We start from the raw sequence: 16064 nt of genomic DNA on the forward strand, positions 1-16064 counted from the left end.
ATAAATAAATTAAAACCAACACATAAATAGATGTGCAAAAACTATTAAACATACAAATAGTACATAAATGTGTTTTTTTTCATTTATTTATTTTTTTGCATTTTTATTAATAGTCAACATTTTCCAACAGTTTAGAGCTTAACCGAATCCCGTTCCACCACTGCGTAAACATACTAAAATCCGAGTAACGATGACATGACAATCTGGACTTGTCTTAGCAGAGAACCAGTATACTTCATAAATACACCCCATACCACTTTAGAGGTAAATACAAATGTAGAAGACGAGAACATCTGAGATGTTTCCAAATCATTTTCAATGGTACTCAAAACCATTTTAAAGCAGATGCTAACTTTGCTTTACAGCAGAAGAGCTAAACATTTACAACACTTTTTATCAGGCTACTCCAGACAGGAGTCACTGGTCCCACCCGATGCTGTAGATAACTCAGTGAAGATCAGATAGTATGGCTGTGATCACGTGAATATTAATGATCTCACAGAATGTAAACATTCAGGACAGCCTTAGAAGGACAGGACAGATTAAATACAAAATGTGTCAATTTAACATTGGACACAAAGGTGAAAGAGTTATAATAATAGTAATAATGCAGATTTGAGAAGGATACTTTTGCATTCATGTCTGGGACATTTTTCCAATCTGTGGCTAATGGCCTTTTCTTAAGCAGAACATTTCAGATTTCAAATCCTACTGCTGCTATGGTGGTGTTAATTCCTAAATCAACAACAAAAACATCAACAGTCATACAAGTCCTCTTAGAAAATGTAATTTTCTCCAAGGCCAGACATCAGAAAGGTTGTGAAGGTTGTGTTCTTTCCTTTAGTCCTGCCAATAGAAGGTACCACTGACACAGTGATTGCTTGAAGTTGCTTGAACAACTTCGACATTAACATTTAATATTTTGAGTTCATTGACTAAGTCCTCTGCTATTGAGGTGGCACAGATTGGTTCACATCCTCTTCACTCTTCTCCTCCACCTCCTGTGCTGGGACTTTGGTGCTGGTCTTTGCCAGTGTACTGTAAATAGTCATAGCCTGGCCAGGGGGAAAAGAAGAAAATGTCATCTTTAGTAATACTTAATCAAGAAGGAGTGTTCTGATTATTAACGCACACATGTCTACATACCTGTGAGACCATTCCGCTAATGTCACCAGTGTTCGAGGGCAGAAGGATGGTGTTAGTCTCTTTGGCGAGGTTGGAGAAAGCAGACACGTACTGCTCTGCTACACTAAGTGAAGCTGCCGCATTTCCATTCTGTATGGTGCACAAAACAATTCCAATTAAATGAATATGAACTTTAAAAAAACAGTCTCCATTTCGTAAAGGAACACATTTACTTGTTCAGTCAGAGCATCTGACAGCAGACGGATGGCCTTGGATTTTGCCTCAGCTTTGGCTAAGACTGCCTGGGCTTCACCTGCAGGGCACGGATTAATCAATACAGTACATAGTGCAGCACTTTCGAGCTACCAATTCAAGTTTAAAACATACCTAAGAGCAACAGATATGTGTTTTTTGCAAAGCAGAGTAGCTGGATAAAAACCACAAACATAAAAGAGTGATGCCGGTAAATGCAATACCTGCTGCCTTATTGATCTGCTCTGCTTTTTGACCCTCCGAGGCCAGAATCTGAGCTTGTTTACGACCCTCAGCAACATTAATGGCTGCTTCTCTCGTCCCTTCAGACTCTAATACTGTGGCTCTCTTTTTACGCTCAGCTTCCACCTACACACAGCAAAAAAAAAAGTGTGTGTTGTTACAACACTTTAAAAATTCAGACTTGCCACTGCTACAGAAGAGTTTCCATTGTTTCATAAAGACATTGGTTATCTACTCACCTGCATTTGCATGGACTCTTTGACCCGAGGTGGAACATGTATGTCTTTGATTTCATAACGTAGGCAACGGATCCCCCACTCATCTGATGCTTGGTTGATGGAGTGGACGATGTTGGAATTGAGGGACTCTCTTTCCTTGGAATTAAATATAAATATAAATACAACAATGCATTTCATTACAAAAAAGAACTGGAAGCTGTAAGAAGTCTTTTGTCTTTACCCTGAACACTTTGTCCAGTGTGAGTTTGCCCAGTTCTGAACGCATGGTGGTCTGTGCCAGCTGTGTGACGGCATATTCTGGATCCTCAACACCATAGCTGGCCTAGGAACAGATCAAGGTGATTAACAAAAGGAAGCTGGAAATAACATATAAGATATATCACTGCCTTTGCTTTGGTCCAAATCACTTGAGGAGTTTACAGCATACCTTAAAGGGGTCTAGGATCCTTAAGTAAAGTACTCCATCAATCTGTAGGGTCACATTATCTATAGAAAGGAGGACAGTGAAAGAACAGGGAAACCAGGGAAACTATACCACAAAGGTTGAACAGCATATTCATTTAGAAAATGACAGATACATCATGCTCATCCTCCTGTGAGTAACTAGAAAGAGCAATGTGCTCCTTACCTAGGGATACTGCAGACTGCTCTGGGACATCAATCACAATCTCTTTGAGGCTTTGCACATAGCGGATTTTGTCAAGTATGGGTATGAGGAAGTTTAAACCCTAGATGCAAAAACAAAAAGAAAGAAAATTGTTAGTTATTGCAGCACCTTATATGGTTGCGTTATTTTAAAGATGATAAAATAACTGTGCTGTAAAGTGAATGAAAGTGAGTTGAATGAGTCAATGAAGATGTCCCTTATAATATAAGAGTTGTTTTTAGGTGATCTTTTTCTATTTGCTGTTGGATCATACCGGCTCTAAGATGCGGTGAAAGCGACCCATCCTCTCCACCACCCATGCCTCCTGTTGAGGCACAAACAGGACCACGGTGTTCATGGGCAGGCTGGACGCCCATCGCTGCTGGGCTGGTGTGACCCACAGCCTCGGCACAGTCCGCTGGGTTTGCTGTAAAACAAAAAAAATCACTAATCTCAACAGGTGGCATGACTGCAACAAGGCAACAGACAGTAAGACTTAAGCAAAGTTAAGCAAACGACTCAGACTAAATTTTATAGAATGTATTCCATGTTATTAAGACAATAGTGGTTGGGATGGATTTTAATCTGCTTTTTCTTGTACAATTCACTGATTAAATGTTGATACTATTACTGTTTAAGCCATTGATCTTTATCTTTCTTGACAATTAAAGTGCTGATCGAAGGGCTGTGAACAATCAACAACAAAACACACATACATAAATAAAATAATTATAATCCTTTGTTTTTTTTTAATTAAAATAAAATTATGCTAATATATCCATATATATTGGCCTAATCCCCCGACGTATTTCAGCATAACATATCAATGGAGAGGAGTTTGTGTTACAGTGTGTCAACGTTGTATTTCATCAGCATACTGTTAATAGTTTTCTACCCGGAAATAATATTGAACATGTGCTACATCACTTAGCTAGAGTTCATCTCTTGCTAACTTAGCACGGACTAAGTTACACTTCTTTCAGTATACGGAGTGACATAATAATTATTTAGTATTATTAGTAGGCGGATGCTCGCTGAATGACATCCACTTTAACCATGGACAGGGACAGCGCTATATATAAGGTTTCCACGAGCTAACAAGGCGGCAATGCTTTAAATTACCTGCAAAATGGCCCCGCCGGTCCGACATAGCGATCGTAACATCATTTTAAATATTATAAAGTGGCTGTATTAAGAAAATTCGGCTTAGTTAACAGGACTCTATCCAAACTCTGCATTCATGTGAGTGACCCTCACCAACCAGGAAATGAAAGTTACATCAGTGGTGCAATGCTAAAAAAAACTCCCCCCAGAACAACAGGAATCGCACGTCTATGGTTCCGCTAGTAGCCAAATTACGATATCTGCCTTGAAAAATAACAAAAAACGTAGTGATGTAGATTTTTTTTCTGTCTATTGTCTAACGGATCTGTTCAGGATTATTGAATCTTTGTTTTGTTAAAATTCAAATAATGAAGTAAATGCCTCAGGAGTCAATGTAATGATCATCTAAATCCAGGGGGTGGTGCTGTTCAGTTTGTTTTCGCTTTGGGATCTTCTGTTCAAACCACAGCTGTTGAAGTCATTTTGATGCAAGCAAATTAATAAATACAAACAATTATGCAGCAATGAATGCTGGATTCATTAAAATAGTTTCGATTAAGTAAACTGTCTGTTGACCAGAAGATAATCTATATTTGTACATTGCATCCCTAAAGCATTTATGCGCTCTAAATATTTTACTTGCAATGACAGAATTATATGTATGGTAATTTAATCCTATAGTCTTCTAAATTAACTGATAAAAGTATAATAAAACTGCAAACTCGGTCCAATGAGAAAAAGTTGCAGGTGTTTGGTTTGTAGGATCTGTGTGCGTCACCTGTGTCTTCCTACAACTTATCCTTTTCAGCGATTGGTTGGAATTATTTGAGAGGCTCCACCTTTCAGTACAGACCTGCGTTCTGATTGGACCAGCCGGACGTCAGTAGCAGGTGCCTCGGCCCCTCCCTTCTCTCAGTGCCGTCTGGCTGTCCGTCAGGCTGGAACCTGTGATGAGAGTTTTAATAATGGCGTGGCCGTGGCGGGGGGCTACTGCTGCTGCTGCTCTCTGCACAAGTTCTGCTCCAGAAAACCACCTGTAAACCTCGACGAGGAGCGCTTCAAAAAAAGTCATTTAATGGATGTTATCATGTTACTTCTCACGGTAAATCTCCGCTGACAGAGCCTGCTGTACAAACTGTGTGAAACTACTGGCTTGACGCTGGAGGCGCTTTGTCATGTCGTTACTGTGTGTCAGAGGTACGTTTTCTTTTTTATTTTCACTTTATGTAGTTAGCTGGTGTCATTGTTCTCCGTTTTATCGCTAAGTTTGCTCAATTTAATGTCAATAAAATCCTACAGAACATTTGTTATGCTCCCTCAGGGAGTATTTAACTTAAAAAAGTAGCTATGTTTGTCCTGTTGTGATTTTACGATTTAAAAACAAACTTTAAACAGACAATAACAAACAGATTTATTTCAGATGTAGCTATCCTAAATAGTAGAGCTGCATTTTATCTTCATGGAGAATGGCAGCAACCATACCAGCTGTTTTAGCCTCACACAGGCTACACCACTAATCTGTGGTTTATAAAAATGAATAAAATAGATACAAACAGTACACTTGAATAAAAGTTTACATTTGACTTCATAGCAAGAGTTCAAAATGACAAGCTTGGATTCTTAAACTGGTCCCAGACTTAAAGACTCAGGGGCCCATATTATGGTCATGCTGGGGCCTCAGTGTTAAATTAAATATTGAATAAAATGTAGTTATTTCATACAGTGCTTCATATTATAAAACAAGGATTTATTATGGGTGTACCTGCTGTCTTATGCTCTTAATAAACCAAAACATGATCAAATATAAAGCAACAGCAAAACACAACAGTGACCAAATGATAATATAATGCTGCACTGTACGCATGGTTATAGTCCCCTTTATATGGACATGTTTCATGTTTAGTGAGGCAAATCAGCTACAGCAACACAAAAACAAACAAACTCCTGCTCTAGCATCCTTTACAGCAGTTAAGCATATTATGCAATATCCAATTCTGTAACAAGACCAATGCCCAGCAGTGTAGTCCAATGATGCAAAGTGCGGGCAGGGGGAAAGAGCGAATGACAACATCCAACAAGCCAAAAAAAAAGAGCTTTGTGTATATCATGTCATTTTAGATTTTTTTTTTTGACAGCTCTAAAAACTTAAATAAATGTGTAATTTAATGAAATGACAGGAATTAAAAGAAATGTATTTCAGTCTATGGAAAATGTGTTTTGTTATGAATATGTAACCATATCATCAAAGATAAATAACCATGGTGGCACTGTAGATATTGTAAAAACGATATTGTAGAAACGGAGGTAAAGCATGAGTAGAGCTGAGATGGACAGACGGCTAGCTCTCTGTGACATCATCCCTCTGTCATTTAAAGGCTTCCTTTTGCATAGCTTTAGGCCTGAATATAAGTTAGGAGGGTTAGTGACGTGTACTTGCCATGGCAATCACTGGGTTTGATTCACTAGATTTGCGTGTTGCTTAAAGTTATTGTTCCCTCTTACAGAAGAAAAAAAAACATTGAGCTTTAAGGTCAAAGAGCGTGAAAACAAGGTGATTATCTGAAATAACAGAGGTTTAGTTAGGGAAGGACTCGTGACTTTTCAGCCTCTTCCTGTCTTCCTGAAACGTCTTGAAGCTAACAGCTGCACCCTAAACGTCATCTCTAATAAATAAATACATCCAATTGTTTGCAGGAAGGATTTACAGTCACAGCCTCAGTCTGAGAGTGATATTTGCTTGAGATCCTTTTCACGCCTTATATGCCCAGCATGTATGGGTGACTTTTCTATCCAAACAATCTTTGGGGAAAACAGAGACAGAACTTAAAGCCTCATCACATACCCATGTAATACTGTTCAAATATGATCCAGATCCCTCCACAGAGTGATTACACAATCAAGCAAACACCTTCTGCCATGATCTTAAGTTACTTTAATGCCTTTGTAAATCTATCTAGGTCACAACCCTCACCTCAAGTCGTACATTAGAGCAGGAATCATCCTCCATGATGAAGCAAAAACCAAACCTGCCGTTACATCACCCAGTAGGATTCACTAGCAGCTGAATGACTGGATGAACCTAGCAACCTTGTGTCAACAAGTGGCAACTTACTCACAACTTTCAATATAGCAGGAGAGGAGCGGGGCAGGGAGGGTTTCAGTAGACAGTAGTACATGCCCCTTAGTGCAGGATGAGTCATCATTTTCCAGGAAATGACAATGAAAATGGCTCATCATCATTTTATTGTTTCGTCAAATACTATTATTATACCTACACTTTCATCCAGCTTTGATGTGGTGGCTTCACGATAAAACAGAAGGATATATATATCATAACATATTCAACCTTTAATTAATATTTTTTGTAGATCGAAAATTTCAAACCACCCTCTCACATCCTCCTTTTACTGCTACAAAAGCAGCAGGGAAAATAACTTTTTGTGTGAGAGAGATGTAAAAGTAAAAAGAGGTGTTTTCATGAAGTGTTGTTCAATCAAAAACAATTAGCCTCCGGAGGGATTCAGCAATCAATGCACCAAGCTGAGAAAGAGAAAGGCTCTTGGCACGGGAAAGGTCACAAAGAAGCAAGTCACTTTGCTGCCACTAAAAAAAAGTTGAGATCAATGGCCCTCGCAATCATGACTTATTTTAACTAAAAGGGAGCATTTTACTCCAGAGCTTTCAGACTATCCATTCATTGATTAGTGAAATTAAAGCCAGTAGGAGTTGTGCAGCCAATAAATGACAGAATAAGGGGTGCTCAGGCAGGGGTTCTGTGATTAGCTGATGTTGTGACTCATCCCCTGATAGCACAGCTTGACAGTGTTGCCTATTTATTGCTAGTTGAGATGCTTCATCTCCATGGTGATGTCTTTACACAACAGATAAGTGGTTGTCCTTACAAGTGGACATGTGGGGGAGACTCCTGCTGTGGATCAGAGCAGGGTTGAGTGAAAAAAAACAATGGCTCACATGGACACCATGATGTAGCACCACTGGAGATGCACCGATGCCGCAAACGCATAATACCTGGCAACTCTGTAGCCAAGTCTTTATCGTTCTGAAAAACTGTAGAATAAAGCATTTGTGGCATCGGCAGATCCTGCTCTAGAGAGAGTTGTGTGGTCTACCACAAGTTGATGAGCGACGTGACTGTCGACTGTTTTCTTAGCACTATTTGCTTTGCTGTCAATCAGCTGACAGACAATGATCTGCTTGGAATAACAGGAGGCAGACAATAACCCAGCACTGTTGGAGGCTGTTTGGATGTGACATTTAAGCAACTAATGCAGTTAGATGGGATTAATAGACAGGCAAATATGGGTCTTTGCTGTTTCAAATCAAGGCAGTTTTTTATTTCAAATCAAATCAAGGTAGTTTTTTTATTTATATAAATATATGATACCACAAATGAAACATTTGCCTCATAGCGGCATATAACCTGTGCAACATATGACACCCTTTGTCTTCGGATTCGGATTCATGATTCAGATTTAAACATCTAAGGAGCTGATTCAGGTGATGATTCACGTTCTGTTGTAGTAGCTCTAATTATCAATAAAAAGCTGCTCATTTAGTGCTTGGTAAGATGGCTTCTTGCAATGTCCCCTTTATATTGAACAATATGCAGTAAGTGACGCTTGATTCATGCATCGTAAGGCAGTTGAACTCAGCAGCAGTTCTTTGTCCCAACACATTCATGTAAGTATTCAAACCACAGGTAAAGAGCACATTTGTTAAACAAAAATTGCATCAACACAACACGCTTTGAGTCAGAGACCAACTAGGCATTAAAGGAAAAACATTTTTTAAAGGATGAGAGACAGTGATGGAGCTGAGTGGTTGAGTGTGGTGAGCAGCAGAGTAGTGGAATTATGAGAGAAAGAGGCAGAGTGAGGCAGAGAGACAGCGCTTTAGAGATTGTGGGAGTAATCCCCTGGCCATCTGTTGCTCGCTCTCTCTCTCTCTCTCTCTCCCTCTTACACTGACTTCACCTGATCAGATCCAACAGGCAACACAAAACGGAAGTAAACCGCTGCTTGCAGCACTACGAGATTCCCGTGTCACTTCCTGTTCTTACTATCCTGTTTTCTGCACAGCCTTCCAATGATGATGTCCTGTTATTTGGAACATAGTTTCAGTTTTATCTCTGGCTTGAAACATACAAGGCAAGATTAAATATATATTTTTCACCTGTACACCAACCAGAGTTTATTATTTTAAACTAAATCAGTTACAGAGCTTTTGTGTATAAATCTGATTAAATCAAGCCACAAACAGGCACATGCTGCTATTGGAGCAGATTAGCAGATTTACATTTTTAACTCTTAGTGTGATTTGTTGCGTCAAACCACAGTGAGGTACTGTGTTACCTTGGATATGTGTATCATTAAATGCCAAGTAGCAATGCGTTAGCAAGGAATTACCACCAATGGAGACATGAAAAATGTAAACTTTACACTTGCTGACCTATATTTCAAAACTGACATGTTCAGAATAAAGTAAGCAAGATAAAAGGTTAAAAATAGAAGGAAAGGAAAAGAAAGAAACCAGTAGGTTAACAGGGTAATTGCTTATGTGTCCCTAACAGAAAGCTAAATGGCCTCTAAAGTCACAGAGAGAAAATGATAAGCATCAGTTTCCACTATAATGCCCCCCCCCCCTGCCCTGTGCACCACTGTCATGAATAGCGTCATGCAAATTAGAACATAAGGCCACTGTGCCAGCTCAGTGCAAAGCCAGGAATCAAACTGCTGGTTACTTTCCATCTCCACTGGTGGTTATGTCCAAAACAGAAAACGCAACAAAATTTTATCCTTATTGCTGTTTTGAGTGCACAAACAGCGAAGCGAGAGAGAGAGAGAGAGAGAGAGAGAGGGCGTGTCACATGAAAAAATGAAAACGTCGGTGGTGCCTCCATCATCCCGTCCTGCCCATCTGCCATCTCAGGCTCCAGAGGTTTAGTAGGTTGTATGCCTGAACACATAACCCCGCCACAGCAATCGCAATTAATCCCCTCCAAAGCGCTTCACAATCCCATAAACATTATTGTATATAGATGCATCAAGGGACTAGACATGTCAGTGCTAAAAATAAACGAAAAGACAGCAGCAAGCGTGTTTTCCCCCCCTTTAAATAATTGTTAGAGGTTTTAAAAGTGTTTTGTTTTGTTTTAATGTCCATCTGCTTCACTCCCCTTTTCCATTGTTACTAGTGAGTTTGTTTACCAGATGTTGTGCTTTGTGGTGCATCTGTCTAGGCTGAAGGTTCATGATTATATTAAAGCTGGTGCTGTGCAATCAAATAAAATGTAATTGCAGCTCCAATAAAAGGGCATTGCTTATCTTTAGTATCTTATTTTTCACTGATATAATTCAGAGATTATCTGCGTGTTAATTAGTATTTGTCATTGATGCTATGCATCAAAACATAAACTTTTTATAGCCAAAAACATTTACACATGAAAGCTGATAATGAAGCTTGAATGGCATAATGTTGAAGATAGTTATGGAAATATGGTTATGGAGAGTACTCGCCCTGCTTTAGTGCTCTGTAAGGATGAATGACATATCAGGAAGTTTAATAGGAATAAGCTCTCCAGTGGTACTTCATATGGAAGAGTTAAAGTGGGAAATAATCAAAAGTCTGGCAGGATGACGCATGTATTTAGCCTCAACGCTGGGATCTTTTTGTGTTTTAATGTTATTATGATCCACAGCAGCACACCAAAACACATTAATAGCTCATGTGTTCCAGTTCTTGCAGACAACATGACGTGTTCGCACGATTCAAGTGTCACGAGACGCATAAACAAATCATGACTATTTTTCATGCATAGGTTCTTTTTTTTTTTTTACTCTGTTGTGTTGTTGAGTTTCCCCTCGCATCTGTGGATGCAGAGGCAAACCGTGTTCACTGACAATAGATTAGATTCCATTAATCCTGCCTAGCCCATGTAGTGGTTCCCTCTAGAGAAACCTGTCTGGAGTTCATGACTATCACATCTTTTTAGCCTTATCACTTGTGGGATTTCCTCTGCTTCCCTGTTCAATTTTATAAACCCAGGATTGTGCGCATATTTTCACTCCTTTATCTTAAAAGAAGTAGTCAACAAAGATTAAATGTCAGTAGCCTAATCATTATTCTTTTTTTTGTCTTGCAGTGAAAAAAGCCAAGCTTCAGGGACCACCAGGTAAGCACTTTATTCATCTACCTACTTAACCAGTATCGCCTATAATTATCAAGTTACATGTTAACATAGACTTTGGAAACTTCATATCCCATGGAATCTTCAGGGTGGTTGTTGTATAATTGTTTATTGTATGTGGTATTACAAAGATACAAGGCTGAGCTGTAGGTAAATTAACTCTGCTCCAGTAACCCAGTTATCAGACCATCTGTAACTTACGACTCCAGCTCACTTAGAAGCTTTCTTGTAAATGCTAATTCAATTTATGTTGTAGTTGTTGGAAACATGCCGCATTTTCCCATGTGGGTTAATCACTTACATTCTGGCAAGTCACTAAAAGTTGGGGTTGATTCTGCGTTATGTAACTCCGAGTCCTTCTTTGCCAGGCCCTACACAGGTAAGCTTAGATCGGTGGCTAAGTCCAAATCCCCATGCTCTCTACCTTTGCAAATCCCTCTAGTGTTCAGACTCACGCCTACTTTTAAGCCCTGTGACATTTCTGGCAAGAAGCAGACAGGAGCACTCTTAGAAAGTCACCTCCGACTTTGGTGGTGACGGTGATTATTTGCTCTCATTCCCTGTCCCTAGCTGACCCCTGTAAAGTTAATTACTCTGCATTTTCCTCCACCTTCGTCTGTCACTTGTGATAAAACGTCACACTCAGTGGGGTTTCTGTATGGTGTGATTGTGTTGCTCTGGTACTCTGATATATTGGATTTTAATTGTAAGGCTTTGCTGGCCCTCTCTGTGACCTCCTCCCTCCTCTCTGCACCACATGTGACACCTGTCCCAGAGCAAACATAGAGATAACTCAGTTAAGTCAGTCGTCTCTCTGAGGGGAAATGTAAACATCAGTCACTTCTTTCCTTGTGTTTTTGTTTTGCTACTGGGCAAAGAGAGATTTATCAGACACTGTCCTGTAAAAGATTTACAATGCCAAATATTATAATACTGTAGACATTGGTTAATTTCACACGATGCTGCTGCATTGTGTCACAAAATAAATGACCCTCAAGCAGTTATTGATAAGTTTTGGACCTAAGGGAGAAGGAGATACGTTGTACGGCTTTTATGTGCAGGTTGAACTCTTTTAGATGATTCCATTTGTAGTGAGGGAGTGCAGCCAGGATGTAACATGACAATGGGAACTGTGTGAATACTGAGAGTCTCTGGTTTTCAAGGTGATGGCTTCTGTTGTTTTATGTAGACTCCCTGGATTAGTCATATTAATGCAGGGGCCTTCTATACTGAGCTCTGCTAAAAAAAATCAGAAGACTTGATAAGGACAGCTGACATCACACAAGCCCTTTCATTAAGAAAATTACCAGTCTACTGTGGTGATGGGTACTGCCACTTCCCTGACATACAAACTTCTACATAGAAGGGTCCCATATGCTGCACAACCTCTGAACTAAGTGTGTAAATTTAGAAAATGTACACAGCGTGTTTAAAATGGGGCTGTTGTGCCTTTGCCTGTCTGTGAAAGGCAGGGAATAGGCACATTTTGTTGTGCCTCTGAGCCAGCAGCTGTGATCGAAGAAGCAAATCGGCTAGTTTCAGAACAGCTAGGGTAGAATCTCTGTGTGATAGAAGCTTAAAAAACATTTTCAGGCCAGTCACAGTATACAGTATACAGTGTGTTGAAATGACAGGACATAGTAATTGCACGCTGTAATTTCGCTTTCAGCTTAGTGTGTGGGCAGCAGTGACTTCTTCAGTATATTATATTACACTTTATAAATATGTTCTGACAAACTGTTATTAAAAGATGACAAAATAAGATATATATGATGTTTCTGTTGTGCATATGTAAAGTCAGTATATCACAACTCCAGTAGTAGCTTTCAAATTTAATGTCTTTGAGATAATATCTAATTTTCCAAACTTAGATGCTACATCTGCTCAGAACTCACACACACACACTCAATATAACTTGAGCTATATATTCTGCTGTACAGCTCTTTAACTTCCTTTAACTTGCTGTAGTGGCATTATGAGGTCAGATGTTTGCACTTTATGTCCATTTTATCACCCTTTTTCCCACTCTTCCGTGCAGGAAGGAACAGGCTTGGTTAGATCTGTTTATTCAGGTTTATTTGCTGAGCATATTATTTATCACTTCTCTTTCCTCATGATTAGCCTGGCCTGCATAGGAAGAAGTGCGTGGAAGAGACATCAGAGTTTACATAAGGCTGGTCCAGGACGGGTGTTTCCATTGTGTTTTCACCACACCTGCAGCTGGATAGTTTTAGGCCTTGTATTTAAGTTTTGTGGAGCTGAACTGAAGGTGACCTTGGATGGGCCAGCGGCCAGCTGTCATGTTTTCAACCGATTACCACAGGAAACCGGGGCTGGATAATGACTCTGCATTGCTGGATTTGTGGGTGTGTTTAGCCTGACAGTGAAATTGTATTTATTTTTTTTCTACAAGACCAAGCCTCCAAGTTTTATTGTACATGTTGTATTCAGTTAAGAAGTCTGTGTTGTAGAAGCAATCTCACAGCATTGGTAGGGAAAGTCTTCCAATAGATTTATGTCTTCGGTTGCATGCAACATTAATGAGTGGTCTGAATTTGAAATGTCAACCTTCCAACTGCATGCGTTTTCCTGACTAATTTACTGAAAAAAACTCATCTTCAATCAATAACGAATGAAGACATTTGACTGAGATCACAGTGAGTGGGTGGTTCACAGGCAGGGGTCGTGTATATCATCCCATTTCAGTTTCCCAGTAATATGTCACACATGGCCAACAATGCAAGGAACATATGAGAGACCAAAGAAAGAGTGACCAAGCTAGAGGATGGAGAAATCTTACAAAAGTTTTTTTTGTTTTGTTTTGGTTTTATGAACCCACATACAAACATACTACAGCCTCATGAGACAAAATCATTTACACGGACAACAGTATTAGTGACAACACATCCTACGGTTTAGCACCAATCTCCTCTAAACTCATTAACTTGAACTTAGGCACTAGGTGCTGGATTAATTGCTAAGCAGTACTTTTTAAAGGTGGAAAATCAGGTTGTTTTCGCTCTACTCCATCTTCTCATCATCAGCCTGCATACTTCAGTTATTATCCTTAAACCTCACCAAGCTAATAAAGGCTAGTTCATCAGCACCAAGCTATAGTTTTTTATTGTGTCTGTATTTTTAATGGAATATTGACCCATTGGATTTTGATTTTCCTCAAATAGCAATATTGGTATTAGCCTTACAAATCCAGTAAAGGGTTGGCATTTGTGTGCCGATGCATATTTTGTGTTTTTACAGAGTGCTTCTTCCTTAACGGTGCAGATTGTATCAGGCATATAGCCATCAGCGTCTGCTATAAAGGGCCCACATCCACTAAGTGGCTCTTATCTAATCCATACATCCTCTTCCCTTATCTCATCTCTGCTATTCATGGGAGCTGGCCCAAGTGTGGCACAAGGCATAGCCTATCTAATTAGGGAAAGGCTTGAGCATCCCCCAGGCTCCTTTGTAATATTGTCTGTGTTTTGTTGCTACACTAACAAGGTTTGTGTCTTGTCAATCATGGTGATTGTGGGATTGATCGCACTTTCAGGGGTCATAGCAGGGTTTTTTTCTGTGTACTTTCAGGTTTCTGATTTGTGTTGCATGTCGTTCAAATGTTGTCCTGTGTCAACTCTTTACGGTCTCATTGTGTGTGTGTGTGTGAGTTTACTTATCTGGCTGCTATGTGAAAAGCTATGTGCAGGGTAAATGTTTCAGTATGTTGCTGGGGTGACCAAGGGAAATCTTTGTTTAGTGTGGTCAGGTGATCAGTCTACAAACGAACAGCTGATTCCTTGCTTTTGTTTCCCATAGTCTAAAAGAGGATGGTAGTGCTAGCTAGTGTGTGCTGAGTGGCCCCTACAGGGAAAATGAAACATGCTCTTGAATGGTGTGTTTGTAGGAAGGACTTCAGTTTTGCTGCACTGTTGACTTCTCAGGCAAAAACTAAGCACATCAGCTGGCACGTGTTGTATCTCCCTTATCCTACTGCAGCAAATGAAAAGCTGGTGGTTGTGACATGGGCCTTCTAATCCCTTTCCACTGCCACCACCACCTCTCACCCCTCCAACGATGACAGCTGGTGCAGACAGTTGTGACTCCACTGTCCGGCACAACTGGCTGCGAGGAGGCTGACGGAGATCACTGGGTGTGAAAGTAGTATCACGCTGACAGACAGGCCCTTGAATTCATGTCTCCGCTGACAGTTTCAACAGCCAGTGGTTGCTCTATAAAAAAAAAATGGCCACCTGTCAGATTCACTTGAAAATCACATGGTTTGCAGTGGTAGTCGCAAACAGAAAAATTCAATGACACCTTTGAACTGGCTAAATTATATAAATTCCTGTATTGATGGTATCGGTGCTGACAGAGACCTTTTCTGTAATCCTCACAGGTTAAGAGAGACTTCCAATAAATTACATCATCAGCTCCCTTTGTTACACACTATGGGGCAAATATGAGAAGGTTAAATACAAGTGCAGGAGAGACGTATCAGGCAGTTGGATCCTGTAGTTGTATCTGCTCTCACTGGAGATTAACAGGGTCAGTTTGCTGGCCTGGCTTGGCTTGACATGGATGGGAGGGAGGAGTCTTATCTGCTTTCACTCTCACTGGCACTCTTAATGTCTTATTCTCTATAAAGCTGCTGTAGAAGTGTCCTGGTTACTGCCAATATTTCTGCTGTGAATATCATCTCTTCCACTCACTGACTCATTTATGTGGATTTTAATATGTCCTGAGTGTAGTCTCCCTTCTCCTGTGTTTCAGATAAGTTCAACACCTATGTGACGCTGAAGGTGCAGAATGTTAAAAGCACAACGATCACCGTGCGTGGGGACCAGCCCTGCTGGGAACAAGATTTCATGTTGTAAGTTATTGCTCACTTACAGACATTTGGTGTATCTTGTGACCCAACAACATATCCATATTGTGATGTCTAACCTGTTCAAAGAAGGCCAAATTATTTAAATTGACTTTACCTGTGGAAGTCTTTCTAAGAAACTCCTTTCTTCCACAGCTGTTGTTCATTTCCTCTTTGTAATCCGTTGGTTTAATTGGCCCATTTCTCTTTCCCTTTGAAAGGTATCTATGGTGACAAGAGAGCCAACATGTTGTTGCATGTGTGTCATTGTTTGTCTTTTGTGAACTCGTTCATTGCGACAGTGTTTGTTTTTCCAGACCTTCATCCTTCTACTGTCCATTAATGATGAAGTGTAATTTAACATAAAACATGGTCTTTCATCAG

General features: G+C 39.9%; 2 protein-coding genes across 5 annotated transcripts in view; one reads left to right on the plus strand and one right to left on the minus strand.

Moving 5' to 3' along the window:
• Window positions 1-123: 123 nt before the first annotated feature.
• Window positions 124-3778, minus strand: stoml2 (stomatin (EPB72)-like 2). Its single transcript, XM_028417915.1, has 10 exons — window positions 3628-3778; window positions 2780-2932; window positions 2488-2587; window positions 2287-2345; window positions 2080-2181; window positions 1860-1994; window positions 1602-1746; window positions 1359-1438; window positions 1147-1275; window positions 124-1055 (listed from the first exon to the last, which is right to left on the minus strand). The coding sequence occupies exons 1-10, from the start codon at window positions 3670-3672 to the stop codon at window positions 948-950; spliced, it is 1056 nt and encodes a 351-aa protein (XP_028273716.1). The 5' UTR covers window positions 3673-3778; the 3' UTR covers window positions 124-947.
• Window positions 3779-4546: 768 nt separating this feature from the next.
• The window catches only part of unc13bb (unc-13 homolog Bb (C. elegans)), a 51453-nt gene continuing 39935 nt past the window's right edge, over window positions 4547-16064 (plus strand). For all 4 annotated transcript variants that reach the window (XM_028418015.1, XM_028418017.1, XM_028418016.1 and 1 more), the window contains exons 1-3: window positions 4547-4806; window positions 10772-10801; window positions 15587-15686. In XM_028418015.1, the coding sequence (XP_028273816.1) occupies window positions 4785-4806; window positions 10772-10801; window positions 15587-15686 (152 nt within the window). In that variant the 5' untranslated portion in view covers window positions 4547-4784. The remainder of the gene's footprint in view (window positions 4807-10771; window positions 10802-15586; window positions 15687-16064) is intronic.

The sequence above is a fragment of the Parambassis ranga genome, chromosome 12 (assembly GCF_900634625.1).
Source record: "Parambassis ranga chromosome 12, fParRan2.1, whole genome shotgun sequence".
Taxonomy (NCBI): Eukaryota; Metazoa; Chordata; class Actinopteri; family Ambassidae; genus Parambassis; species Parambassis ranga.